General features: G+C 56.6%; 10 protein-coding genes across 10 annotated transcripts; 5 read left to right on the top strand and 5 right to left on the bottom strand.

The window, feature by feature from the left end:
• Window positions 1-718: 718 nt before the first annotated feature.
• On the bottom strand, window positions 719-2,080 carry DL89DRAFT_278355 (uncharacterized protein; the record flags this gene model as incomplete). Its single annotated transcript, XM_040889496.1, has 1 exon — window positions 719-2,080. One exon carries the CDS (start codon window positions 2,078-2,080, stop codon window positions 719-721), a length of 1,362 nt encoding a protein of 453 aa, XP_040743328.1.
• A 1,061-nt stretch (window positions 2,081-3,141) lies between these two features.
• DL89DRAFT_203646 (3-beta hydroxysteroid dehydrogenase/isomerase) lies at window positions 3,142-4,119 on the bottom strand (the record flags this gene model as incomplete). Its single annotated transcript, XM_040884034.1, has 1 exon — window positions 3,142-4,119. A coding segment is annotated over one exon (978 nt), but the record flags the coding sequence as incomplete, so codon positions are not given.
• Window positions 4,120-4,900: 781 nt separating this feature from the next.
• On the top strand, window positions 4,901-5,851 carry DL89DRAFT_223866 (heme peroxidase; the record flags this gene model as incomplete). The annotated part of the gene is made up of 1 exon (XM_040884662.1): window positions 4,901-5,851. One exon carries the CDS (start codon window positions 4,901-4,903, stop codon window positions 5,849-5,851), a length of 951 nt encoding a protein of 316 aa, XP_040743326.1.
• A 5,399-nt stretch (window positions 5,852-11,250) lies between these two features.
• DL89DRAFT_235644 (HECT-domain-containing protein) lies at window positions 11,251-12,914 on the top strand (the record flags this gene model as incomplete). Its single annotated transcript, XM_040884962.1, has 3 exons — window positions 11,251-11,471; window positions 11,733-12,195; window positions 12,244-12,914. The coding sequence occupies 3 exons, from the start codon at window positions 11,254-11,256 to the stop codon at window positions 12,865-12,867; spliced, it is 1,305 nt and encodes a 434-aa protein (XP_040743325.1). The 3' UTR covers window positions 12,868-12,914.
• An 88-nt stretch (window positions 12,915-13,002) lies between these two features.
• Window positions 13,003-14,380, bottom strand: DL89DRAFT_235643 (L30e-like protein; the record flags this gene model as incomplete). Its single annotated transcript, XM_040884961.1, has 2 exons — window positions 13,853-14,380; window positions 13,003-13,290 (listed from the first exon to the last, which is right to left on the bottom strand). Coding segments are annotated over exons 1-2 (786 nt in total), but the record flags the coding sequence as incomplete, so codon positions are not given.
• Window positions 14,381-14,563: 183 nt separating this feature from the next.
• On the top strand, window positions 14,564-17,341 carry DL89DRAFT_163948 (aconitate hydratase). The gene has a single exon (XM_040883707.1). It carries the CDS (start codon window positions 14,771-14,773, stop codon window positions 17,162-17,164), a length of 2,394 nt encoding a protein of 797 aa, XP_040743323.1. The 5' UTR covers window positions 14,564-14,770; the 3' UTR covers window positions 17,165-17,341.
• A 2,035-nt stretch (window positions 17,342-19,376) lies between these two features.
• Window positions 19,377-20,159, bottom strand: DL89DRAFT_267811 (uncharacterized protein). The gene has a single exon (XM_040887675.1). It carries the CDS (start codon window positions 20,115-20,117, stop codon window positions 19,416-19,418), a length of 702 nt encoding a protein of 233 aa, XP_040743322.1. The 5' UTR covers window positions 20,118-20,159; the 3' UTR covers window positions 19,377-19,415.
• A 904-nt stretch (window positions 20,160-21,063) lies between these two features.
• Window positions 21,064-22,468, top strand: DL89DRAFT_246800 (PAP2-domain-containing protein). The gene has a single exon (XM_040885112.1). It carries the CDS (start codon window positions 21,244-21,246, stop codon window positions 22,417-22,419), a length of 1,176 nt encoding a protein of 391 aa, XP_040743321.1. The 5' UTR covers window positions 21,064-21,243; the 3' UTR covers window positions 22,420-22,468.
• DL89DRAFT_163914 (uncharacterized protein) lies at window positions 22,198-23,139 on the top strand. The gene has a single exon (XM_040883706.1). It carries the CDS (start codon window positions 22,548-22,550, stop codon window positions 23,088-23,090), a length of 543 nt encoding a protein of 180 aa, XP_040743320.1. The 5' UTR covers window positions 22,198-22,547; the 3' UTR covers window positions 23,091-23,139.
• Window positions 23,140-23,187: 48 nt separating this feature from the next.
• On the bottom strand, window positions 23,188-24,870 carry DL89DRAFT_223579 (MFS general substrate transporter; the record flags this gene model as incomplete). The annotated part of the gene is made up of 1 exon (XM_040884647.1): window positions 23,188-24,870. The coding sequence occupies one exon, from the start codon at window positions 24,868-24,870 to the stop codon at window positions 23,188-23,190; it is 1,683 nt and encodes a 560-aa protein (XP_040743319.1).
• Window positions 24,871-25,408: the final 538 nt, after the last annotated feature.

The following is a 25,408-nucleotide window of genomic DNA, read 5'->3' as shown; positions in this document are numbered from 1 at the left end:
TCGGTCCAGATCCAGTGCTGGTCATGGGCAATTGGAGTGCGCCGATGGCCCGACACCATGCACCGATCCGTGGCAAGGGATGGCGCGACAAGTTCAAGCACCATGGCTTTGAAGTCTATCTGATCGACGAATTCCGGACATCGTCGATGTGCCCATTCTGCTGCGAAAAGTCGCTGCAGACATTCCGGCATGTTCTTAACCCGCGGCCCTACCAGAGATCGAAGAACCCAACTGTGAAGTGCCATGGCCTTCTCCACTGTACAAGCGAGTCATGTAAGCGGGCCATGACACAATACAGGCGAGCCTTATTCGTCTCGGCTCTTGAACCGCGATCTCGCAGCAGTTCTAAACTTCAGACTCGTTTTCCAGTCACTCTGTGATTCAGGCAGTATTCCTGAATGGTTCCGTCGCTTTACGGCCATTGCTGCCGATGCTTCTGGCACCACCCTGGCAACAAAGAGGCCGCGCAAGAGGCGTGCAGCAGCAGGCGATTCTGCTGCCAGCAGCAGCGAACCAGCGCTGAAGCGCCTGCGCTGAGCAGGCCATCAAGACAGGAGATGTCCATGATCGACATTGCACCAACAACCATCCGACACGTTCAAATGACCGGTTTGCCGTGATGCTCTTATCGACGTGTCAACCCATGCTGACTAGCAGCCGAGCTCGCATCGCGAGCAGAGTATTTCTAGTATTAAAAAATTAGGGTTCTGGCAAATGTCTAGACAGTCTCAACTTGGTCCTTCAGGTCCTCCTCATCGGACATGCCAGCCGCATCATCGGCCTGCTCCTTGATACGGAACGAGAGATAAACCATGAGCAGAGCGGAGACATCAAGCAGAACCCAGTTGACAATGAGCTGAGTGCGGAAGGCAACGCTCTTGGCATCAAGCTGCCACGAGACAGCTGCACCAACTGACTGGATGGCCTTGTAGAAGCCGGCATAGCGAGCAAGACGCGAGGCATCGTTGGTGATGGTGCCGAGAAGCCAGTACGCCATGTTGTTCCACAGAGCGTCCTGAATACCCATGCACGCATACAGAATGCAGGGGCCGGCGGCCCGGGCGGTATCCTTGAAGTCAATGGCACCTCCAGGGTAGTCGGTCGGAGTAGGAGGAGTAGTGGCAAGAGCACCGTGAGTGTACTTGTTCTGCATCTTGAGGGTTCCTCCCCACACCGCGTTGACAACGGCGAGAGTGATTAGAACTCCGTACAGAGCACGCTTCTTGCGCGACAGCGACTGGCGATCCAAAAGGCGAGTGAAGGCACCTGAGGTGACCATCTGAGCGCCCCAGTACCAGATGTTGTTGAACCCCTTCGTACGAGTGGTGAACAGCGAGCCGTTGTATGGGCCAAACTGGTACGAGTAGTAGAAGTTGGAGCTGAACATCATCGGAATCAGAATCAGCATCCACGGGTCAGCGAACAGCTTGAGGATGGCGAGAGCATCGGCCAGAATGTTGTCGACCTTCTTGATCTCGACGCGGCTCCCATCGGTACGGACAACCTTGGAAGGCGGAGCAAGAACCAGAGCGCAGAGCGAGCCACAGACTTCAATGGCAAGGAAGGCAGCATAGGCACCATCGGAGAGCGAGCCTTCATGGTTGAAGTTGGTGGCGAGAAGCACGATACCGCCGAGCACACCACCTAGGTTGAAGATGACCCAGAAGATGGTGATGAACTTTCCTTTTTCATTTTCGAGCGGATACGACATCATGATCATGCCTTGAGCAGTCCAGAAGATACCGGCGCCGAGACCAAGCATCGCGCCGGCCCAGATCGTCATCCACGAGTTCCCAGTGTGGTTGATGTAGATGTATGAGCCAGAATAGAAAGCAAACATGAGACCACCACCGAACATGGTGAAGCGGACACCACACTTGTTCACAATAGCACCACCGAAGAGACCAGAGATAATGAAGCAGACATAGAGAGCAGTGTTGGCGTTGTTACCCGCCTCACGGTCGACCTGGCCACCGCCGCCAGTACCGTTGAGAGCATTGAACATGCCTGGGCAGCCGAAGCAGATGAATCCCAGAATGACAATCTGGGTCTTCGCAGCGAAGTAGGGTAGGAATCCCATGGCTTAGAAGACTAATCGAGCCAGTCGAATGGGTAATAGCAAAATACAGGTATAAGGGTAACTTGGAGGAGGTTGCAGAGGGTGTTGGAAGGGTGAATATTAGAAGTTGTTGCGATATAGAATGGATTGGGACGAAAGGAAGGAATCAGGCACATGTTTTATATGCAAGATTCAGCGGGGACAGTTAGCATTCAGCGCAGTCTGCTCATGGGTAAGCAAAGTAAGTGTAAAATTTTGTGTGAGCACTAACCTGCTGTGGTCTGATAGCATATGCATTTTCCTCCTGCCTTGAGCAAAATAGTGACTGTTGAGCTTGAGCGCTTTCAGTTTGACCCAGAGGTGGTGCCAGAAAGTCAGTAACCAGTCCTTCCGTTCAATTACCCGATTTATTCGACACCATCCGAATAATACCAGCAGCAGAACACAACTGCAAATGGCAGCTACTGACTGTGCACAGCAGCTGAGGCCAGCAAGAAAGCTTGCATGTTGCTGTGACTGATCGTGGTTTAGCAGTGTGCACCCAGTGTGCCTTAGCCAATACACTAGCTCGCGAGCTTCTGAGAGAATATGCAACCAAACCCCTCAACGAGAGAAGAGGGGAGAGAAGCACAGAGTACTCTTCTGCATCCCTTGTCAGCTGTTCAGCTGCGGATAGTTCTGCAGGCTCACTAACAGGCGGCGGGGGCTGATTTGGGATGGCATGGGCTGGTGGCCATGGCCTGGCATTGGCCCGACGGATCAGCTCACTACAACACCGTCCACTTGAGGCAAACGCACAGTCCATAAGCCATTTTCCGGCAACACCCCCTTCGTCGCCATGACACCCGACTACTATTGGCATGGTGATCAGGACTACGCTGGCCCCTGACAAGGATCCGCTGTTAACATGTGCCTCACCAGGTTGGCAAAATATAGCATCCATGCAGCACGCAACTGCAAGCGGTCTATTAGTCTTTATTTTTTTTTTTTTAAAAAAAAAAAAACATGGCACTTGCTCAGTCTTGTTTGGCAGCTGCATCCGCCTCTTCCTTGGCCCACCGGTCCAGGCACGCCTTGACAGCAATAGGCACACCCTCGCTGTACTGGACACGCGGCTTGTAGCCCAGGTACTTCTTGGCCTTGGTGATGTTGAAGAAGCGTGGCGTGAAGGTCATGCCAAACACAAACGGCACCTCATGCTTAACCAGGTGGAGGACCGCAAGCAGCTTGAGCAGACCCAGGATCAGCGTGGCGATGAAGTTCGGGATGATCAGCTTCGGTCCGCGGTTATCGCCGACCTCGGCCCACAAGAGGCGCATGAACGAGAACATGCTGATGGGCTCGTCGTTGGTAATAAAGAAAATCTCGCCCGAGACACCATCGTTGTACAGCTTGTCGGCACACAGCAGGTGGGCATCAGCCAGGTTGCCGACGTACGTGAAATCGAACAGAGCCTTGTTGTCACCGACCTGCACCAAAACCGGCAGGTTGCGGCGCTGGGCCAGCAGAGCACCGGGTGTTGTCTGACGGTCGCCAGGACCGAAAATACCTGATGGACGCAGGGCTGCCGTGCGCATGCCGTACTTGTCATTATACTCGATCACCAGCTTTTCTGCAACTGCCTTCGTCTCCGAGTAATAGTCAGCAAACGGCTCCGCATACGGAATCGACTCGTCCACGTACTCAAGCTTCTTGCCCGCATACACCACACTGGCGCTGCTGGTGTAAACAAACTTATTGACACCGGCCTTGCGGCACGCCTCCAACACAACCTTGGTGCCCTCGATGTTGACGCGCGTATGCAGGGCCTCGGGCGCCTTCATGATGGGCGATGCGGTGTGGAACACAACGGTGGCCGTCCGATCGTGCGCATTCAGAGCCGCCTCGACCTGCGCCGAGTTGCAGATATCGCCTTGGAAGAACTCCACGTTGGCGTCGTCGAAATTGCGACGCAGGTCGAGCACGCGAATCTCGTCGCTGCTGTTGGTGCTCTGCTTGCGCTCGACCAGCGCATTCACAATCGCACGGCCCAGGAACCCCTCACCACCGATAACTAAGTACACCTCGGGCGAATTCATGGCAATTTCTGTTTGCGGAGATGAGGATATTTTGCGGGTTTATTCAGTAATGTAGGAAAAGGATGCTACGATGATATTTACCTCCTGCATCTGAACTCACTGCCGATCCGTGCTGAACCGGCCGGTTCGAGCTGGGCAATTTCAGACCCAGCTCGGGCTGGCCAAGGCACGTGATCGGTTCGCCCTGTATTTGGCTGCGATAAAAGTCCAGATGGCGCATTTTGGAGATAATCTCCAGCCCATCCGGTTCAGGGGAAACGGGTGGAAAGGCGGTGTTGGCTGCCGGACATGCCAGGCTGGCCGCGGCCGGTTCCACAGCCCTTGGCCATGTATAGCAAGACCAGATGCCATACCGGTCCCAGGACCCAACTGGGTGTCAAAGGCGATGCTAAATAGCCGATGCAATTAGTAATGAAGGAATCCTGGATGACGCTGCTCGACAGACAGAAAAAAGTTGATGCACGAATTGCGCATATTTTCGCTCATGTGAAAACAGCCAGGCAAGGCGGCATTTAGAACAGCACAAAAGCAGTCCGTTCTCACAGGGACTCTGTCATCTTCAAAGCCACCACTCCTCCTCCTCCTTTCTCCTTTCTCCTCTTATCTCATCTAGTTTTTTATACACTTTTTAGTCATGTCTGCTCTTCGCATCGCCAACCGCTCCTTCGTCCGCGCCGCACCCAAGTTCACCGCGGCCCGCACCGCGACGCCCGCCCTGGTGTTCGCCCGCGGCTACAGCAACTCGTCGCGCACCAAGTACGAGATGCCCCGCACCAACAAGTCCGCCGTCAACGTCGGGATCATTGGCGCTCTGGCCGCTGGAGCCCTCGCTGGCTGGTACTTTTACTCGAGCGAGCTGACCACGGCCGAGGCCGACTGGAAGAAGGTCAACTACTACAACGTCTACAAGGACATCGCCGACCTCCTCGAGGACGAGGACTACGACGATGGCTCGTACGGCCCTGTGTTTGTCCGCCTCGCGTGGCACGCCTCGGGCACGTACTCCAAGAAGGACCGCACCGGCGGCTCCACTGGTGGCACCATCCGCTTCCATCCCGAGGCCAACTACGGCGCCAACGCCGGCCTCCACGTTGCCCGCGAGCGCCTTGAGCCGCTGAAGAAGAAGTACCCGCACATTTCGTATGCTGACCTGTACACGCTGGCTGGTGTTGTCGCGATTCAGGAGCTCGGCGGACCTGTCGTCCCCTGGAGGCCTGGCCGGCCTGACGCCATCACTGCTGCGGCTGTTGCAGCTACCCCAGATGGTCGCCTGCCGGACGCCGCCCAGGGCGCCGACCATGTGCGCGACATCTTCTACCGCATGGGCTTCAATGACCAGGAGATTGTAGCCCTGGAGGGCGCCCACGCCCTTGGCCGTTGCCACACCGACCGCAGCGGTTTCGATGGCCCCTGGAACGCCTCGCCAACTGCCTTCACCAATTTCCTCTTCACCGAGCTCCTTGACAACACCTGGGTCCCCAAGAAGTGGGACGGCCCCTTCCAGTACGTCGACAAGGCTACTGGCCAGTTCATGATGCTGCCTGCCGACATCGCCTTCAAGACTGACCCCAAGTTCCGCCAGTACGTCGAGCAGTACGCCAAGGACCAGGATCTGTTCTTTGCCGACTTCTCCAAGGCCTTTGTCAAGCTGCTGGAGCTCGGCGTCCAGTTCCCCGAGGATGCCCCCGTCTACCAGTTCAAGCCTCTGGAGTAACTCTGCTGTCTCCCTCCCAGGAACACAAACCCACTTTTATCACATCTTTAACAAAATGAGTGCTTTTCTAACATCGGCCTCCCATTTTTATCTTGTTGCTTGCCGGCCAGCACTGGTGATTATCACGGACCGGCGCATCGCTTTGACGCGCGATCCTGCAGTCCTTTTCAAACAGATGTTGCCCAAATTTCCCGCACCCAGTCAATCCCCAGGCGAATCTTCTTCGCGGATGGCATAGCAAGGAATGCCCTGGCCGCCTACTTGTGCACGCGCCGGCTCAGTCCAGCTCGCGGCGCATGTGAGCCCGCCAACAGATCGCGGAGCGACGCGCCACCAGACTGCCCGACTCCACGCCCCAGCTTTGGCCTCGCAGCAGGCGTCAGGGTTGGTGATGACAGCGATGACGATGACGACAATCCCTTGACGAGCTTGGGCCGTGCGGTCAGGGCCGTGGTAGGTGACGAGAGCAATGAGCCAAGCGGTGCATTCCGCTTTGCTGGCGAGGCAATTGCTGGACGCTTGGCTGGCGATGAAGATATTGATGGCTTCTTTAGTGCTGGTTTCCGCTTTGATCCTGCTACTGTCTTCGCCGTTGTTGTCTTGGTTCGGGCCACTGCCGGCTTCTTTGCTGCAGACGCTTTCTTTGCATTGCCAACAACGACTTCTACACTGCCCCTCTTTCCCTTGCTGGTGAAATCCATATCATCCGCGTAGTCCGACTCTTCGTCGTCTTCGTCGCTGTAAGCATCCTCGTCGCTATCGTCGTATTCTGGTGCACTGCGCTTGGATCCCCTGTTGGATGAAGTATCTTGCATGGTCGCCTTGACTGGCCTTGGGCTGTGATCCAGATTATCACTGTACATACTGGACAGGTCGCTCTCGCTGCTACCTCGCTTTGATGCCAGCACATCCAATGCAGAACTCGAACCGGCTCTGGGGCTTGACGAGGCCGATGGATTGCGGTTGCTAGGAGATGAGTCTACTAGGATTGTGTCTTCACGCTCAATGTCCTCCTTACCACCTGTCTGCTTCTTCTCGGATTTGGGTGGAGATGCCCTCCTCTCCTTTGCACCTGATGCATCCGATACCTTCTGCTTCTTCCCTGTACGTCTTGCCTTGGGAGCTGGTCTACATAAATATATCGCCTATCATCAGCTCCAATGCCACCGCTTTCCTCCCTAGAGCCATTTTGTCCACATGTGTCGTGTGTACTTACTCGGCATCAGACACCTGGAAGTCCGACTCTTCGCTGTCGCCAACAAATTTCTCGGTGTAATTGACCTGCTTGTGCGTCCTGGTGCTAAGGTAAGAATTAGCTTTAGCTCATAAACACTATGCGTAGCGCCTCAGTTTATGTGTCTCTAGCCGTACCTACCTTGCGCGAGCCATTCTTGGCTGTGAATTTGCCTGTGTTGTAATGAAAGCACGGTGTTGCAATTAAAGCTCAAAATAAAAAGAAAAACAGAAAGAGAAAATGGTTCGAACCAGACCACCTCAAAGAGAAAAATCCTATTCTTGTTGGGCTGCGCACAAAAACACAGGGCGCAGCCCAGAAAAGGTGTGCGATTCGCGTTTGCTCCCTTTTGGCCGAACACCCCTCCCCGCTCCTCTCGTACTTATGTAAACACAGTGGACGACATCATATTGGCGACGTAGTTCTCCAACGTTTTTTGCTCTTGGGCGAGCTTGGCGATTTCTTGCTCCAGGTTGTCGTAGGTTTCCAGCTTGGTCTGCAGCTCCCGCAGCATATCGGCTGTGCCCCTGGCAGACGGTGTTTTGTCAGCCTGTAGATCGCCCGCGGCCATGCCTTGTTTCTGCGACATGATGAACCAAGTAAACGTATTTGTAAGATTGAGATGCTCTGAACAGGCCTGTCCGAAAGACTGGCCGGGCAATTTTCGTGATCGTCATATGCGGCCAGCGTGATATGGGGTCACCAACATGCGCTACACAAACTCTTGCTGGGATCTGTTCCGGGTGTTTGGAGGCTTTGGAAAAGTATGTTCATTAGCTAATGTTACAGAAAAGAAAAGAATAGATTGGCTCCTTTCACAGGAACATGATGGCAGTGTTGTTCTGCTTGAATGGGGCCAGCGTTATGCTGCCGTACTGGAGTCCGTTCTCAGGCACCTTCTGACCGAGAATTGTTGCCTCGCCAATGGTGCTGATGCTGCTGCTCTGGTTGGAGTGCCTGCTGGGAGTGGCATTGTTCTTGGCGGATGTGGGTGCAGCATCGGCGCTGTACAGAGTCCGATCCGACTGGCGAGAAGAGGTTCTGAAGAGGAATGCCATTGTTGTTGACGTAGTTTTAATAAAGGGAGGTGTTGTTGGCGATGTAGCTGTATCAAAGAGTAGTGTTGTTTTGTGTACTGATGAAAGAGACGGCCTGATGCGATGGAGTCCTGAGCACGCCCTTATATACCCCCTGCTGGCTCAATGTATTTGTCACTGGTAGCCCCGTGCCCATCCGCTGGTCGAAAAAAAGATGTTCATACATGAGTGAGTATGGCCAGTCAACCACGGAAGGCAACTTGCAGGAAATATGCATAATTTTCATGGTGGATTGTGCGTTATTTTTCCCGCTTACAAATCCAGTGGGCTGGGCTTTCCTGGACTGCCTTCTTGGTTTTTGGCGCTGTGCTGCGGCCATACCCAGTGGCTTGTTTTGGACGATAGGGAATCCTCAGCATTACCTTATCTAGGGATGCGCTGTGAGTTCCTGGTAATGGAGTCAGCGAGCGGTATTTTCTGGGGAACTTTCTTGGTGCGCAGCTGGGCCACTGAGTGTGACTGGTACACAGGCGGGATCACCAGCCATTTGCCTTTCCCCTTGAAATGCTGCCATTTCCACTGTTGACTCATGACGAAGTTGCACTGGTGCCATAAAGAAGGCGTTGCTTGGCCGCAGCATCGCCATCCCTGAGTCGAGGTGGTAGAGTGTGTCAGATACCTTGTGATCACCACACGGGGCGCTTGCCGAAGACGCAGCGGAATGCGATATGAGGAAGTGCACCAACGATTGGCCATGGTTTGCTCGCCTGGGCCAGCTGTCAAGTCGGGTAACAACCAGTAGTCTTCGCATACAGTCTGGAAAGCTGGTGCCTGGGTGCTGCAGCTGCGGCGATACCGAATCAGCCATGCGCTTTGTCTGGCCCTTGTGAATGCACGCTACCATCATCCCGAGAACGCATACCGATACTGGCTAATGCTACTCTACTTGGCATCGAAACAAATCGCTCACAGCTGCAAAGCGAGCTGAAAGTATTGCAGCTCGCGGCTCGCACGTCACCAGCACATCCACTGTAGGCTTTTTGTGTGCAAAGGTGTCATCGGGCAAAAGCAGCGTTCAAACCACAGCCCCGCTTCCCGCGTTTCTTTTTTTTTTTTCCAGCAATTATTCAAATTCATAGAAATTACAGGTACGGGTAGTGGAAATGTTCAGCTTCCAGGGCGACTTTAAGCGGCAGCGCAATATAAACCTGGGCGGCAACCGGCGGAACGACCCCAAGCGCTCAAATGCACAGGCAACCTTGCTCAAAGCGCAGGAGGAGCGGCAGAAGCGCGAGGTAGAGCGGCACCGGCAGCAGGCAGCGCTGACTATACAAAAATTCTGGCGTGGGACGCGGGCAACAGAGCTGTGGCGGCAGCACATGCGTGAGACCTGGGACTTTTGGCAGATTAACAAGCAGCAGGATCGTGCGATGACGTACGCGCGGCTGGCAGATTTTGCTGCGTACTTCAACCGGTGCAGCCAAGAGGATATTGCTTCGCTTTGCAGGGTGCTTGAGTGGCTGTTTGGCAATTCGTCGCTGGAATACAGGCATATTATTGGAGCTGAGAGTGCGGCGGGGTTGCCCAGTGAGCAGGAGTGGGCAGTGCTGCTGGCGTGGCTGCTGAAATCTGCAATGACAGTGCCGGCTGCGGATCTTCCTGCTGACGATATGGTGCTAAAGTCGCTGCTCAGCGCGTGCTTAACAGGGACCGGGTCCCGCACCGAGCGTCTGGTATTGCGGAACCTGATACAGCACAAGGGCCTGTACGAGTACTTGGTGGGATACATTTCTGGCCCTGAGCGCAGGTCGTCGAGCAATGGAGTAGGCATTGCGGCCCAGCTGCTGGTGCTGCCATTCGAAGTAAGTGGCATGCAGGAGCTGGCAGTGCCCAAGTTTACTCGTTCAGTGATGGGGGTTCCGGGCCTTCCCAACAGAATCGGCGTGCACGGCGTCACCACGTTCACCAAGAGCCGCATTCCATGGGCAGGGGTCGCTAGCCAGGTGCAGGCAATCATGGAGCGCGAGCACGAGGAAATCAAGCGCCTGCCGACTGGTGCGTTTGCTGCTGCAGCATCGAGCGACACGGTATGGCAAGCATCGCTTCTGGCTACCAGCATGTTAGGCAACCTGACGGCGTTCCTGCTACCACATATTGCGCGAGAAAAGACGGTATCGGTGCTATCAGAGTCGTTTGTCCGGGCATGTGCTGCATGCGCACGGCTGATCCCTAATGGCGAGCTGTTTGAAGTCAAGGCGAAGCATGGCTCAGCGGCGGGCAAATTGGCTGTGGCCAAGTCAGTAGATGTGAATGCTTTGCGGTGGCTGCATAGTGTGTTCTCGGTCCAGATCCTCGAGATGCTAGTGCGTGCGTGCAGCTCCAAAGTCCCATCCAGTATCGCAAGTGAGGCGCAAGAGCTGCTTCTCGTGTTCATTCAGAGGTGGGGCAACACTGTGCGTAATGCTGTGCTTGACAATCTCCTGCAGGCTGTAGATGTGCGGACAGTTGGCTGGCGCTCATGCATCCATGACCAGCTTTTCCTCGAGCACTTTGCCGGCGACCGGGTCAAAATCGACACGATCCGTGCACACAACCTGGTGTCATTCCAGCTGCTATGCGAGGTGCTGAACCACCAGCTGCAGACACTGGGGGATGACGAGCTGTTCCGACAGAACATGTCGCTGCCGGTCGCTGACATCAAGACGATTGCAAGGGTGTGTCGCAATATTGCGTTCTGTCTGCACTGGTCGCAGACCACCGACGGGGATCTGACCCGAGTCCGCGATACAGCAACGGATCTGACGCGGCAGCTGTTTACCCGCGACACGCGCCATCCATTCGTGGAAGAGGGGTTCTGGCTCGTGCCGCCCAGCCTCTTGGATATGTCGTCGTTTGCGGACCGCGTGGTTGAGGATCCGGCGTTCGATGCCGACCCTGCGTCGCTTGATGGCGGTGACGAGAACGACAGTGACGACGAGTCGGACAGCGACGAGGAAATGAGCTCTGACAGTGAAGACAATTCGGCAGCCCTGGCTCCTGCCATTGGGCCCCGGCGCAGCGGGCGGCTTGACTGGCTGGTCAGCACGTATTCTGGGCTGGCGCGCAACCGGCGGCAGCGCACCGACTCGTCGATGCTGGCGCCCCGTGTGGCTATCCTTCGCTACATCCCGTTTGTTGTGCCGTTCAACGACCGCGTGCGACTGTTCCATGCGCTAGTCAACAAGGACCGCGGGCGACTCGGGCTTGGGAGCCTGGGCAGTGCCATCCACGCATCGCCAATGGGTATGATGGCGGTGGCCCGGGCTACTGTCAGGCGCGGGAGCATCTTCAACGACGGGTTCCGCGCGCTGTATCCAGTGCTGAGTGGAAGGCCAGTGCATGGCATGGACGACGACCCGGTGGCGCCCCGGCCGCAGCTGAGTCCGGCTGAGCGGTTCCGGCAGGCAATGCGCACCGGGTTCGGACCCCTGGACGGAATGCTGGGCTTGGATGGCGAAGCTGCCGACGAGGAATTTGAGCAGCGGCGCAGCGACGAGCAGGTGGCCGAGGATCCGTTTGGATTCGGCCCGGTGCTGCCGGCTCCTGGCACCAATCCAGACAACCGGCTGAGCCGCAGCGACAACTTCAAGCGGCGCATGCACATCGAGTTCATCGACCGGTACGGGATGCCCGAGGCGGGCATTGACGGTGGCGGCGTGTTCAAGGAGTTTCTGACGAGCCTCGTCCGCGAGGCATTTGATCCCAAGCTCGGACTGTTCAACACAACACCGCAGAACAACATTTATCCAAGCCCCAGTGCCCTGGATGACGCAGAGCAGCGCATACTGACGCTCGACAAGCTGAGGTTCCTGGGCGCTGTGATCGGCAAGGCATTGTACGAGGGTGTGCTGGTGGATGCGCCGTTCGCGCTGTTCTTCTTGATCCGCTGGATGAACCAGCTGCCGGGCTTCAACGACCTGCCGACCCTCGACGAGGACCTGTACCGCGGCCTAGTCAATCTCAAGAACTACCCAGTCGGCGATGCCACACAGCAGTCGGACGACGACGACAGCGATGAGGACGAAATCTACCAGGTCTTTGGCCTGGACTTCACGATCACCGGCAGCACGCGCAACGGCAAGACGCGCACAGTGCCCCTGGTTCCGCGTGGCGACCGGCTCAAGGTCACCTCGCAAAACCGGCTCCTGTATGTGGACCTGGTGGCGCAGTACCGGCTGGTCAAGCAGATCGACGCGCCAGTCAACGCCTTCGTCGCCGGCCTGCACTCTGTGATTCCGCCCGTGTGGCTCACGCTCCTGTTTGCGTCGCCGCTGGAGCTCTCGCACCTGCTGTGCGGCAACGCCAATGCCATCGACATCGACGACTGGAAGCGCAACACCGTGTACGAGGGCGCCTACAAGGCGGCTGCCACGAAGCACCCGACTATTGTCAACTTCTGGAGCGTCGTCGAGCACGACCTGACTGAGCGCCAGCGCAGCGAGCTGTGCAGGTTTGCGACCAGCTGCGAGCGCCCGCCGCTGCTGGGCTTTGGAGAGCTCACGCCCAGGTTCTGCATTCGCAGCAGCGATGACGGCGGCGAAAACACCGGCCTGATTCTCCGGCCGTCGGAGGAGCAGAATGCGCGGCTGCCCAGTGCATCGACCTGCGTCAACCTGCTGAAGCTCCCGATCTACAGCTCCCGCGGCGTCCTGCGCGAGAAGCTCGTCACGGCTATTGAGTCTGGGGCTGGATTCGACCTGTCGTAGAACTCTTTCAGGAGGTTATATTTTACAAGACATTCTTCACTAGGTTCTGTTAGGCATGCCAGCCGGGTTTTATTGAGAAACGACGGCGACAAGACAAGGTTACTGGGCAGCAGACGCTTAGATCTTGGCGGCAGCGATCTCGCGGGCAATAGCGGCCTCCTTCTTGGCGGTCTTGGCCTGCGACTTGGCGCCCATGACACCTCCACCCCAGGTGCGGCGGATCTCGTCCGACTTCTCGGTGAAGTTGGCGTTGACAGCCGACACAAGAGCAGCAAGCGAAGACTTGTCCTCGGCCTTGACGTCGACAAGAGCCAGGGCAGTGGCGGTCTTCTGGTGGACAACGGTGCCGAGGCGGGCCTTACCCTTGACAATGCAGTAGGGGACACCCATCTTGCGGCAGAGGGCGGGCAGCCAGACGACGATCTAGACAGAACACATGACAAGGAGTTAGGAAAAGAGTTTCTACCATCTGCTTACCTTCCCGGCGGGCGTGCTCGCTGCACTCCACCACCCAAGTGAACAACTGCGACGTCCTGGCTGCGCTATGCGACACAAACGAGCAACAAAACCCAAGCACGCCCAAACGATCGAAAAGCAAGACAACTATGACCATGTGCATCAAGCCCCAGCACGCAGCGAAACCCGAATTCGGGCTTCCCTGGTGGGAGACGAGAAGGGGGTCATTGCAGACACGGGCTGCCCTTCCGCCGCCCAGAAGGGAGGAAGAGGGGCCCGCGACTACTAAAAGAGCACACCAGGCGATGCGCTCTTTGCTTTCGTCCTCAAGGCCACGGAATGGCCGAGGCATTTGGTCATGAAATGGGGGTCATTGCACATTTCGCAAGCACGGCTCAGGACGCCCGTCCCATCCACAAGAGTGAGGAAGGCAGGGCGAGGCCTGGAGGAAGTGTTGTGGAATGCACTACTGAAGCTGGCCATTGCTGGCGCAGCCTCGTCCCATAGCAACGAAATTTCAGGTTCTTACCTCGATGGGGTCGACATCGGCGGCGATGACAACGAGCTGGGCCTTCTTGGACTCAACCAGCGAGGTGATGTGGTTGATACCGTACTTGACGACCACGGGCTTCTCGGTCTCGGCGGCCTTCTCACCGGCGGCGACCTTCTCGGCCTGGGCGGTCAGACGAGCGCGCTTCTCCTGCTTGGTCTCGGGGCGGTACTTGGCCAGGAGCTTGAACAGCTGGACGGCGGTGTTGCGGTCCAGGGTCTGGGTGAACTGGTTCAGAGCAGGGGGGACCTTCAGGCGCATGCGCAGGATCTTGCGCTGGCGCTGCAGGCGGACGTACTGCGGCCACTTGACGTAGCGCGACAGGTCCTTCTTCGGCTGGATGTCCTGGCCGATGCCGAACGAGCGAGGGCGGCGCTCAAAGAGCGGGTCCGACTTCTTGGTCGAGGCACCCTTCGACGACTTGACGTTGTAGGGCAGAGGAGCAACCTTCTTCTTGGACGACTTCTGGGGGGCCATTTTTAATTTTCCTTGGATTCGTTCGGACCGGTGATGGATGCGAATACGCGACGAAAAATAGTAAGAGGAGGAAACGGATCGCTTTCGCGCAGAGGCAACGCATTTATGCCGAATCTGGGCAAGGCGTGGGCAGCAGCGCAGAAAAAAAAAACTGTGCGCCGATCTGGTGATTGATCGTTTGATTTGATGCTGGCCATCGGAGATAATCGGCCCAGCTGCCCAAGATCGACTCCCTGAAGCCCGACAGACACACATGGCCGAGTGAGTCACTTACATGGGGCCATGATAACGGGAGTCTGTGGCCCGAATTGGATCGGCTATGTGCAACGAGCAGTCCAAGGTACCAGACGCGCATCTTATCTCTGAAACCACGCACAAAAATAGTCTTCTACAGCTTTTTCAGAGCCCACAAAGCAAATAATGCTACGGCAACATCCTGCGCTTCGCAACATCACCCGGCGGTATGCATCTGGCGCTGCCTCGACCGGCCCGCAGCCACGTGCCTCAGTGCCCAACTACGCGCTCTTCAACGAGCGGCTAGGCAAGGCCCGCTCGACAATACTCGAGAACAAGCCCCTGACACTTGCGCAGAAGATCCTGTACGCCCACCTGCACGACGTGTCGGCCATGTCCAGCGCGCCGGTGCCAGGCGAGACGTATCTGAAGCTGTCGCCAGACCGAGTAGCCATGCAGGACGCGTCGGCACAGATGGCGATTCTGCAGTTCATGCTGTCAGGCATGCCGCAGACGGCAGTGCCCACATCGATCCACTGCGATCATCTGGTGGAGGCATACGAGGGAGCCGACAAGGACGTTGCGCGCAGCTGGCAGACGAGCCGCGAGATCTACGAGTTTTTGCAGGCGGCGTCGCAAAAGTACGGCATTGCGTTCTGGAAGCCCGGAAGCGGTATCATCCACCAGCTTGTCCTGGAAAACTACGCGGCACCCGGCACGCTGATGCTGGGAACTGACTCGCACACGCCCAATGCTGGCGGCCTCGGCATGCTGGCCATTGGCGTTGGTGGTGCCGACGCTGTCGATGCCATGGCAGCTATTCCGTGGGAGCTCAAGGCACCACGCGTGCTGGGCGTGCATCTGAAGGGCAAGATGAATCCGTGGGGCAGCCCCAAGGATGTGATTCTGAACCTGGCTGGCCAGCTGTCGGTGCGTGGCGGGACCGGCTATATTGTTGAGTATTTTGGCGAAGGCGTTGACTCGCTGTCATGCACGGGCATGGCCACAATCTGCAACATGGGTGCTGAAATTGGAGCTACCACATCGGTATTCCCGTATACGGCGTCGATGAGACGCTACTTGAGCGCCACACAGCGTGCCGATATTGCTGAGGCCGCAAATGCCCAGCAGGCAGCGTACCTCAGCGCCGACACTCAAGTCAAGGCTGACCCCGCAAAGTACTACGATCAGATTGTCGAGATCGACCTGGACAAGCTTGAGCCGGGCTACAACGGTCCGTTCACGCCAGACCTGTACACCGCGCGGTCCAAGATGTCGGACCAGGTGGCCAAGGAGGGATGGACCGACAAGGTCAGTGCGGCTCTTATTGGCTCATGCACGAACTCGTCGTACCAGGACCTGTCGCGCGCCGCATCGCTGGCTCGCCAGGCCTCGAAGCACGGCATCAGGGTGGCTGAGGGCACCGAGTTCCTGGTCAGCCCCGGCAGCGAGCAGATCCGAGCGACCATGGAGCGCGACGGCATCCAGAGCGCCTTCGAGGCGATTGGCGCCAAGGTCCTTGCCAACGCCTGTGGGCCCTGCATCGGCCAGTGGAACCGCGACGAGAACCCGGTGGTGAAGAACCGCGAAATGAACTCGATCGTGTCGAGCTTCAACCGCAACTTCCGTGCACGCAACGACGGCAACCCGAATACGCTCAACTTTTTGACGTCGCCGGAAATGGTGCTGAGCGCTGCGCTCAGCGGCCGGCTGTCGTTCAACCCTCTGACCGACTCGCTGACGGCCGCCGATGGCTCCCAGTTCAAACTCGAGCCGCCCGCCGGCAACGAGCTGCCCACAGAAGGCTATGCGGCGGGGCGCGCCGAGTACCGCCCGCTGTTGGACCACAAGCCCGAGATGCATATCCCGATTACGCCGACCTCGCAGCGCCTGCAGTCGCTCGAGGCATTCAAGCCCTGGGACGGCCAGGAGTTCAAGGACACACGTGTACTCATCACCGTGCAGGGCAAGTGCACGACCGACCACATCTCGGCTGCTGGCAAGTGGCTCAAGTACAAGGGCCATCTGGAGAACCTGGCCCGCAACACGCTGATTGGCGCAGCCAACGCAGCGCTGGACGGCAAGGTCAACTGGGTACGCAATGCTATTGATGGCCTGGAGCCGGCCGAGGGCACCATCCCCGATGTGGCCACATCATACAAGAACAGCAACGTGCCGTGGCTGGTCATTGCTGACTACAACTACGGCGAGGGCTCGGCCCGCGAGCACGCTGCCATGCAGCCGCGCTTCCTCGGCTGTAACATGGTCGTGGCCCGGTCGTTCGCGCGTATCCACGAGACCAACCTGAAGAAGCAAGGTGTTCTGCCGCTAGTTTTTGCCCGCCCCGACGAGGACTACTTCCTGTTTACCAAGAACCCACACGAGCTGGTCGTGCGCACCGAGGGCGTCAAGGATATCTCCGAGTCGACCCCGACCGTCTCGCTTATTGTCGATCGCGTGCAGAACGGCAAGGTTGTCGAATCCCACACTGTTCTTTGCAACCATACCATGAGTGCTGACCAGATCGGGTGGTTCAAGGCCGGCAGTGCGCTGAACCTGATTGCCTCGCAGCAAAAGTAGAAGCGCCATTGTCCAGAAAGAGTGATTTTAAAATTATTCAAAAAGAGCGCTGCAAATGAAATGCGCGAATTTGGAATATGTGGGTATCCCTGCCACAACCCAGATTATCTGGAGTCATGTACGTCATTGATATACGGAGTACATCCCAGATCGGTACCCGATTAGCCCTGTCATGTAGCATCGTGAGTGGAGATGGGAAGATGCAAGTTTTTTACAACAATAAATGTGACAGAAACTAAGGATGAGAAGAGAATAGCAAACAAATAATAAAGACTACTATGTACTGGCCAGCAGGCAAAAATGAAATCGAAAGTGCTTCGTTTTGTATGGTGTAGTGTAGGTGTTGGACTTGGCAGGCTTTACATCTCCATCAAGCCGCCCATCTCGACAAAGGCCGGGAACATGCACCTGCGGGGCCCTGTTGGCGGCGGACTGCGGCTGACGATGACCTGGCGCTCAGCCTCGGTCAAAGGATAGTATGAGTACCGGTTCTCGCGCACCGGCGCCGGCTCGCTAAATGCGCGTGTGCGGCCCGTGTAGACCAGTGTGTCCGACGATAGTCTGCCCGAGTCTGTGCTGGCAAGCGAGCTGCTGACGCTGGTCATATCGTACTCGATGTCGATTGACCGCCCGCGCAGCCTGTCGAGAAGACGCGGCCTGCGCGACTTTGCTGTGGTGTGCCGGATGCACCACCCGACGATTCTCTTGAACGAAGACATATGCAACGGCTTTTTTTATACAGGGTGAATGAAAGGGAACTTGATGGCCAGACCAAGCTATGGATGAATGCAAAGATGAAAATGGTTGGTGATTCTGGAGATGAAAAAGGAAGTTGTTGGTTTGGTCGAAGAAATGGAAGAGGGGAAGCGGTGGATGGGGAGCTTGGTTTATATAAATGCCGAAAAGGCAACCTGTTTTTTTTTTGGAGTTTCTTGCGAAAGGCAGTTTCCTGGCGTACGAGGCAACGTTTCCCAGCCTCAGTAGAAAAAAGTGCCAGCCTCATGCACCGACTTTTTTTTCCCAGACAGCCTGACCAAATGCTCTGAAAGCCGCAAGCAATTCCTTGCAATAGGGGAGGAGGGAATGCAATAGTGACAAAACAATGATACGCACCAGGCTGGCCAGCGGCTTGCCGGTTGGTGGCCGCTTTGTCTGTCGAGACGGTGGGGATATGCTGTTTCAGTCTAGTAAAGAACCTGAATTCACAGACACAAGATTCCAATTTGCCCACAACCCGCCTCACTAGGCGGGAGGGCGGCATTCATGGACCTTTTTTGCCCTATTTGGGATGAGCATTGTCTGATGTCAGAGCGACCTGTGGCTTGGGTGGGCCGGCGTCTGCAAAGAGACTTTGGCAAATCGCCTGTTAATTGGATCCAGGTCCCTTCTGCATCGCAGGCTCATCAGACACTGGCCAGCATACTGCCCAAAGCCCATGTTTTGGCTCTCCACTGGTTTACAAAGAGCACCTGCCAATCGCCTAAAGGGGAGGGAGGCAGGGCGAGGGGCAGCAGCTCAGTATTTTTGGCCTATCGCCAGAGAAATCAACCCCTCTCTGCATTCTAGAAATGCCTGCTTCGTTGTTTTGGCTATCCCGTGTCTGAATGTGGAGCCGGCACCCGGATCCATACTGTCATGCCTACTGTGTGGGGATGGGGGGGGGTTGGGCTGGACCGCGGTCCGCAAACCGCCAAGCAAACAAGGCAGTATGGATTTAATATCCCATGTCCACTACGCCTCCCTCATTTCCCTATTGCGGCAGTCGAAAAAGAAACAACAAAGCGAAAAGCCCGGCCCTCGTCCATTGATTCGGCAAAGTCAGCTTAACCCGAGTATGCCACATTCACGATGGGCTGTCTCGTTGATTGTTGTTACCCCGGTCTGCATCGGCAAAGCAAAGGCGAAAGCGCTCGGAAGCAGTGGTGGGCATCCCATTCAGCAGCGCCGCATTCCCCCATGGTGTTGTTGGTCTTTCTCGATGCATTCGGGGGGCAGGCATGCAAGGACGCTCTTGCCTAAACTGCTCACGGTTCTGCGCACCGGCAGACAGACACAGTCCTGGGCAGAGCTGTCGACAGGCGAATGATTGTTGTCTATTCTTAGCAGAGCACAATCGAACAGGCTGTGTGCAGGCATGTATGCACAGCGAGGACCGCATGCCGACGGTACGCCTGGCACCGTAGCAGAAACAATATGTGGAATCGCACATGGCGAGCAGGCAAGTATTATGAACAATGTAATATAGGTGTGATTATAGAGTCTTGACAAAGACGTGGGCGTGGCTGAGCTGCGGCACACTCTGCTTGGCGACGGGATTGACGAAATACCGCCATTCGACGTCTTGGCCAAACCTCAGCTGGATGGCCTGCACGGCGGCCTCGGGAGCGTCGAACCCGGGCGTCAGGCGCTTGCGGCACCACATAACCCAGTGCTCCACCCCATCGGCCAGGTAGTACGGGAAGTCGTTGACGCGGAACAAAAAGTCACTGGTGTCTATGGGCGCGCTCTTAGCAAAGCCAGGCGCCATGGTGGTGGCAATGAAGTCGGCCAAGGCATGCTTGATCAGGAAATTAGCCACTGACCCGTACTCGCACCGCATCCGCGCCATGTGCTTCTCGTACCGCGCCTGGCACTCGTAGCTGCGGCCCAGCGGCTCCAGGTTCTTCGCGTCGACCAGCTGCTTGAACCGCTCCCAGGGCACGGGCGCAGGCACCCCGGTGCGGCCGCCGCGCGCCCTGGATGCTCCCTTGGACGCGTGGACGCCGCCCGGCAGCGAGGCTGTGCGTACCAGCGACGAGGGGATGCGTGTGGCAATCGGTGACTCGGGTGGCGTAGCGAGGCCCGTCTCCAGCTTGACCGGCGTCTGCGGGTCGGCCTTGCGTGTGCCGTCGCACCTCGGCGACACGCAGATCATCCGCGGGGACAGATCGAGAGAGGGGAGTTGGACTGGCATGTGGGTGGTGATATTATACAGCAGGGGGCGCTTGAACATGTTCAAGAAAGAGCCTTTCCTAAGCAAGCGGGCCATGGCTGAAGGCGGGTTTTTATAGTCGGCTGAAGCACGATGAAAATTTTTAATACGCAGCTTGGGAAGCAAAACGGCGAAATTTCGGTGACACAGTGAAACACCCGCCGCACAAAAGCCCACGACCGAGAGTGATGCGCCCATTTGCGCATGGGGTCGGCCTGCGGTGATCGATTGGTCCGGTCATTTTGTCGGGCTCCGCAGATTGGCTGGTGGGCTCCGCTTGACAGCTGCTGTTGGGCAAAGGACGGTGGCTACGTCCTTTTAGACTTGGCAGCTACGGCTTGCCCCGGTTGTTGGCAGGCAGCGCTCATTCCATCGGTCGTGGTCGGCTCCCGATGCATCTCTAAACATATTCAAAAGCGATTACTGATCACTTCACCCAGACGCATTGCCTGGAATTTGTAGCCTGGCCCGGTGTTCCGCCCATCAGTGTTCACCCGCTGTGCTCCACGTGTCCGCCTGTGCGCGGAGCAGGCCAGCGGCATTTCTCCGTCCGCACATGCACCTCGGCACTAGCCCCACTATCTTTCTCACGCGCCGAATCGACATCGAAACGCAAAGTCTGTTATCTTTGCAGTCTCTTGATCGATAAGCAGCCCTTGCCAAAGTCAACGACATCTCGATCAAGAAAAACCTTGTTGCTCTGGCTCCTCCACCCCCAAAAATAAGGCTCCCAAAGCCCCTCATGCGCATACGAGTAAATCATATGATCGGACAGGCCGCAATTCCGTCACACCAGAAGTTTCTGGGGTGGTCTAGTTTCCCGGACGAGCCAGACGGGTGGTGGTGGCCCACCATGGTGCGGACTTTGTTTGACGGCGTTTTCAGAAACTTGACCGGCTAGCCGATACTAAAAGCAACGGAGCTTGTGCTCAGAACTGAAGAAGGGCATGCCTAGGGCTGCTGTGCGCTCATCACCAACACCTAATGTGCATAAAAGAGGAGTGGCAGCCATGCACTAGAGCTGGCTGCTGCATTGTTTCTCTTTCTTGTCTCTTTGCAATTACGCAATCTTATTTCCTACTTTGTACTTTAAGGCTATTCTCCCCCTATGGCAACCACAAAGACCGAGCAGCCGGCTAAGCAGTGGCAAATACACTTTAGCATGCCGACTCGCAAGGACATCCGATACGTGTTCAAGCCGCCCCCCGAGGAGAAGCACCGGCGATGGCGCCTATTCAAGTCGTATATCGTCGACTGGATAATCGTGGTCATTGTCAATGCAGGCGGTGGAGCATTTGGGGCGCTGGGCCCTCGACACCGCGAGTTCTCGCTACACGACCGGTCGATCCGGTACTCGCACCACTACTCGTACGTGCCTGATTTTGTGCCGCCCCTTGTTGGCTACGCCTCGCCCGTCCTCAGCGCCATTCTGTTCCTGATAATCCGGCGACGCAACTGGCATGACTTCCACTGCGCAGTGCTGGGCATCTTCCTGGCCATGGGCCTGAACAACATTGCAACCAACGTGCTGAAGAATGCGTGTGGACGGCCGCGCCCAGACTTTATCGCGCGGTGCAATCCATCGGTCGACAAGGACCCGCCGCTGAAGCTGGTGGACTACACTGTGTGCCAGCAGACGGACCTGTCGTACTTGCACGAGGGTATGCGAAGCTTCCCGTCGGGCCACGCGTCGCTGTCGTTCTGCGGGCTGACGTTCACGGCATTATACCTGGCGTCGCATTTCCGCTACAATGACCAGCGCGGCCACGCGTACAAGTCACTTGTATTTTATGTGCCGTTGTTTTGTGCTACCCTGATCGCCGTGTCACGGACTGCTGACTACCACCACCATTGGAGCGACGTACTGGCGGGATCGGTCATGGGGTGCTACATTGGGTGGTTCGGGTACCGCACATATTTCCCGCCTGTGTTTGACCCCATGGTTCTGTCCGATAGGCCGTATCCGAGACGCATCCCGAAGCCCGCGAATCTGGCACACATCGGGTACAGCAACGGCCACCTTTTGCCCGTGGATGAGGACCCGTACCAAGTTGGCTCGTCGGGTCACAGCTCAAGTCTGCAGCTGACACGGCCGCATGCGTCGAACACACAAATGGCAGCGACTGAGCAGCCGGCGGTAATTCAGATCGACCCAGAGATCCAGCCGCCCACCAGCCTTACAATGCCTGCCGACTCGCTCCATGTCAACATGGTCCGAGCCTCACGCCAAGTCGCCCATGAGGAGCCTGCGCCCAAACAACCAGCAGCAGGGGCGTCTGAATAATTCTTCACATTGTGTGTAAAATTTTGGTAATATAGGGGTATTTATTGCTAGTGGCTGTGACAAGACGCTGGGTATTGTCGCAACAATGTTACTCACCTACACGCCTGTGAATAACGTAAAAGTACAGAATGGCATCCAGGCACCCTTTTTCCGTAGCCTCAATATGTGGTGTTGGCCCACGAGCCAATCTCCATGTCCAGCCGGTCCCGGGCCAGCAACGCCTCGCGCAGCATCGCCTGCGCGTTGTTCAGCGACCTCAGCAGAACCGCCACCGCCCGGCCCTGCCCTTCACCCATGGCCTTTGTCTGATACTCGAGCGCCCGCGTAATATCCGAGATGCGCTCCAGCTGCCGGCTTATTTCGGTCGTATAGTGCTCCCGATATTGGCGCAGTCGCGCGACCACCTGCTGCTTGTTCAGCAACGCCTCGGAAGCAGCACAGGCTGCTTCCAGCGTGCACCCAGAGGCATCGACGACCGAGGGAGAGAGTGTGTTCATTTGAAATTAGAATTGGGGTGGAAAATGTGTGAGAAAAAACAGTTTTTACTAGAAAAGGAGAGCAGAGAACGGAGCGTGGAGAGAAAACTGCCATTTTTGTTGCCAGGTACGATCGATGCACTGTTTGTAGCATCGGCTTTTTTTTTTACACACCTGGTCACATGGGATTTTTGAAAAGACGATAATTTTTCTTTTCACACATTAGAGCACATACAATTACCAAATGCGGGGAGCAGCACTGAATGTGTATTCCCCCACCCCCGCAAGACCACTACCACTCGAGCCGCAGCACCTCCTCGTATTCTCGCCGGCTCAGCTCCGCAGCGTTGCGCGACCGCGCCTCGATTGCCTGCAGCTCCTGGATCTCATCATACCCATGGTGTCTCCGATGCAATCCAGCAACTGTCACCTCATCAATGCCCACTTCTTCTGCCGGCTGCGCGTGCCCAAGACTGCCAGGCGACGATTTGGGCGGCGGCACTCGGTCGATGAATGCCGATAGCACAACGGTGATTGCGCCGAGGCACGTGAACAGAATTAAATTGTGCTTCAAGCCCTTTATATAGGCGGCTATGATTCCGTTGCGGATATGCTGCGGCAGGTCCATGCTCCACAGATCATTGACGTCGTTCTTGGCCTCACGGATGAGATGTGTATAAGCAGGATACTCATTCATAAGCCTTAGCAAATGGTGCTTTGTCGTGCTCTCCGACAGCACGCCGCCAAAGGCCAGCCCAAGGATGCCGCCGCTCATCTGCGAGAACGTCGCGAATGCTGTCGTGATGGCAAGGTCGGTTGGCTTCACCGAGGCCTGCACCGTGAGCAGGAACGTCTGGATGCAGCAGCCAATGCCCGACCCCAGCAGGGCCATGATTGGCACCTGTGCGGCAGTGCTCAGGTGGGCGTCGAACAGACACAAGAGACCAGCACCTAGCGTCAATGAGACTGTCCCCACCCAGGCTATTAGCCGGTACATGTTGTACCTGGCAATCAGCCATCCCGACACAATCGAGCACACCACCACGCCACAGGCTATAGGCACCATGTGCACGCCCGACTGCGAGGCGGTGCTATTCTGCGTGAACGAATAATACGCCGGCAGGTTGAATATCGCATTGAAGAATACGGCACCCACGCACACCTCAATGGGAATGATTAGGGCCACGTTGCGCACACGGAAAAGGCGCGGGTCAATTATCGGCTCAATCGCCAGCTTCAGCTCAACAAAGATGAACACGCCCAGCAGCAACAGCCCAACGCTTATGCAGATGATGACCACGGGCGACACCCACAGGTACACTCTGCCGCCCCAGTTCAGGCCTAGCAGCAGCAGCATCAGGCCGGTGACCAGCATCAGAGCACCAAAGAAATCGACTCTGGCGATTTTCTCTCTGAAGGGCAGCGGATATGCCTTGACACGCACCAGCAGCAGCAGCACAATCAGAGTCAAGCATACAAGCGGCACGTTGACGTAGAATGAGTACCGCCACGTCCACTTGTCAGCAACCAGGCCACCCGCCAGCGGCCCGATTGTTGTGCTGAGCCCGAACACAGCGCCCAAAATGCCCATGTACTGCCCGCGCTCGCGCCACGGCCCAATCTCGGCTGCCATTATCTGCGTGATCGAAGTAAGCCCGCCAGCGCCCATGCCGGCGAAGGCGCGCGCCAGAATCAGCCACGTCATTGTCGTTGCCGCCGCCGTCAGCGCCGAGCCACATAGGAATATCAACAGTGCGACAATAAGCACCGGCAGCGGCCCAAATATCTCCGCCACCTTGCCATACAGCAGCATGAAGGCGCTCAACGATGCCAGGTACGACGCCGTCACCCATGTGGTCTGGAACAGATCATCCTGGTCATTGGCCACACGCGGAGTCAGTGTCGATAGGATGGTCTGGTCCAAGAATGCCAGGAAATACGATACGGACAGCGCCAGGACAATTGTGTATGTCATCCACAGTGGCAGCGGGCCATCGTCATCCAGGGAAATGCGCTTCCATGGTAAATGAAGCCACTCTGGAATTTTGATACACGATGGCAGTTTAAAGGGCAGTGTGTGGGAGTGATGGCGCTGTTGCTGCCGGCCATTTGCATACTCTTGCCCGCGCCGCCGCCGCTGCTGCTGCTGCCGTGCCTGGCGCAGAATGTAATGGAGGCTGCTTGGGCTTGTTGAGTTTTCATTTTCGGTCGGGCTCATAGAGTATGAGGAATGGTCGTCGCTATGACACTCTAGTCCAACCCGTGTAGGCATAGACATGGGATGCTGCGGGTTTGGCGGCGGGTCAGAATACTGCGTCGAGCTGGCTGACGGTGTCTGTTGCTCTACAAGACTGCCGGCATGAGGTGGCGGTGGCCGGTGAGGGACGTGGATTGTGTTTTTGCTGCCAAACAACCTCATTATTCGAAAATGAAAAGTATGGAGCACGAGGTAATTATGTATACAGGAGCTGATGGATATACAGGGATAGGAGGAGAGAGTGGAGATGTGCCTG

This window comes from Linderina pennispora (assembly GCF_002104995.1).
Source record: "Linderina pennispora strain ATCC 12442 chromosome Unknown DL89scaffold_7, whole genome shotgun sequence".
NCBI classification, from domain to species: domain Eukaryota; kingdom Fungi; phylum Kickxellomycota; class Kickxellomycetes; order Kickxellales; family Kickxellaceae; genus Linderina; species Linderina pennispora.
This window is presented reverse-complemented; position numbering and strand designations above follow the sequence as displayed.

What these genes read in the sequence shown, in the direction of transcription:
- DL89DRAFT_246800 (XM_040885112.1), top strand. Translation starts at nt 21,244, where the DNA reads ATGGCAACCACAAAGACCGAGCAGCCGGCTAAGCAGTGGCAAATACAC.
- DL89DRAFT_163914 (XM_040883706.1), top strand. Translation starts at nt 22,548, where the DNA reads ATGGCATCCAGGCACCCTTTTTCCGTAGCCTCAATATGTGGTGTTGGC.
- DL89DRAFT_267811 (XM_040887675.1), bottom strand. Translation starts at nt 20,117, where the DNA reads ATGCCAGTCCAACTCCCCTCTCTCGATCTGTCCCCGCGGATGATCTGC.
- DL89DRAFT_163948 (XM_040883707.1), top strand. Translation starts at nt 14,771, where the DNA reads ATGCTACGGCAACATCCTGCGCTTCGCAACATCACCCGGCGGTATGCA.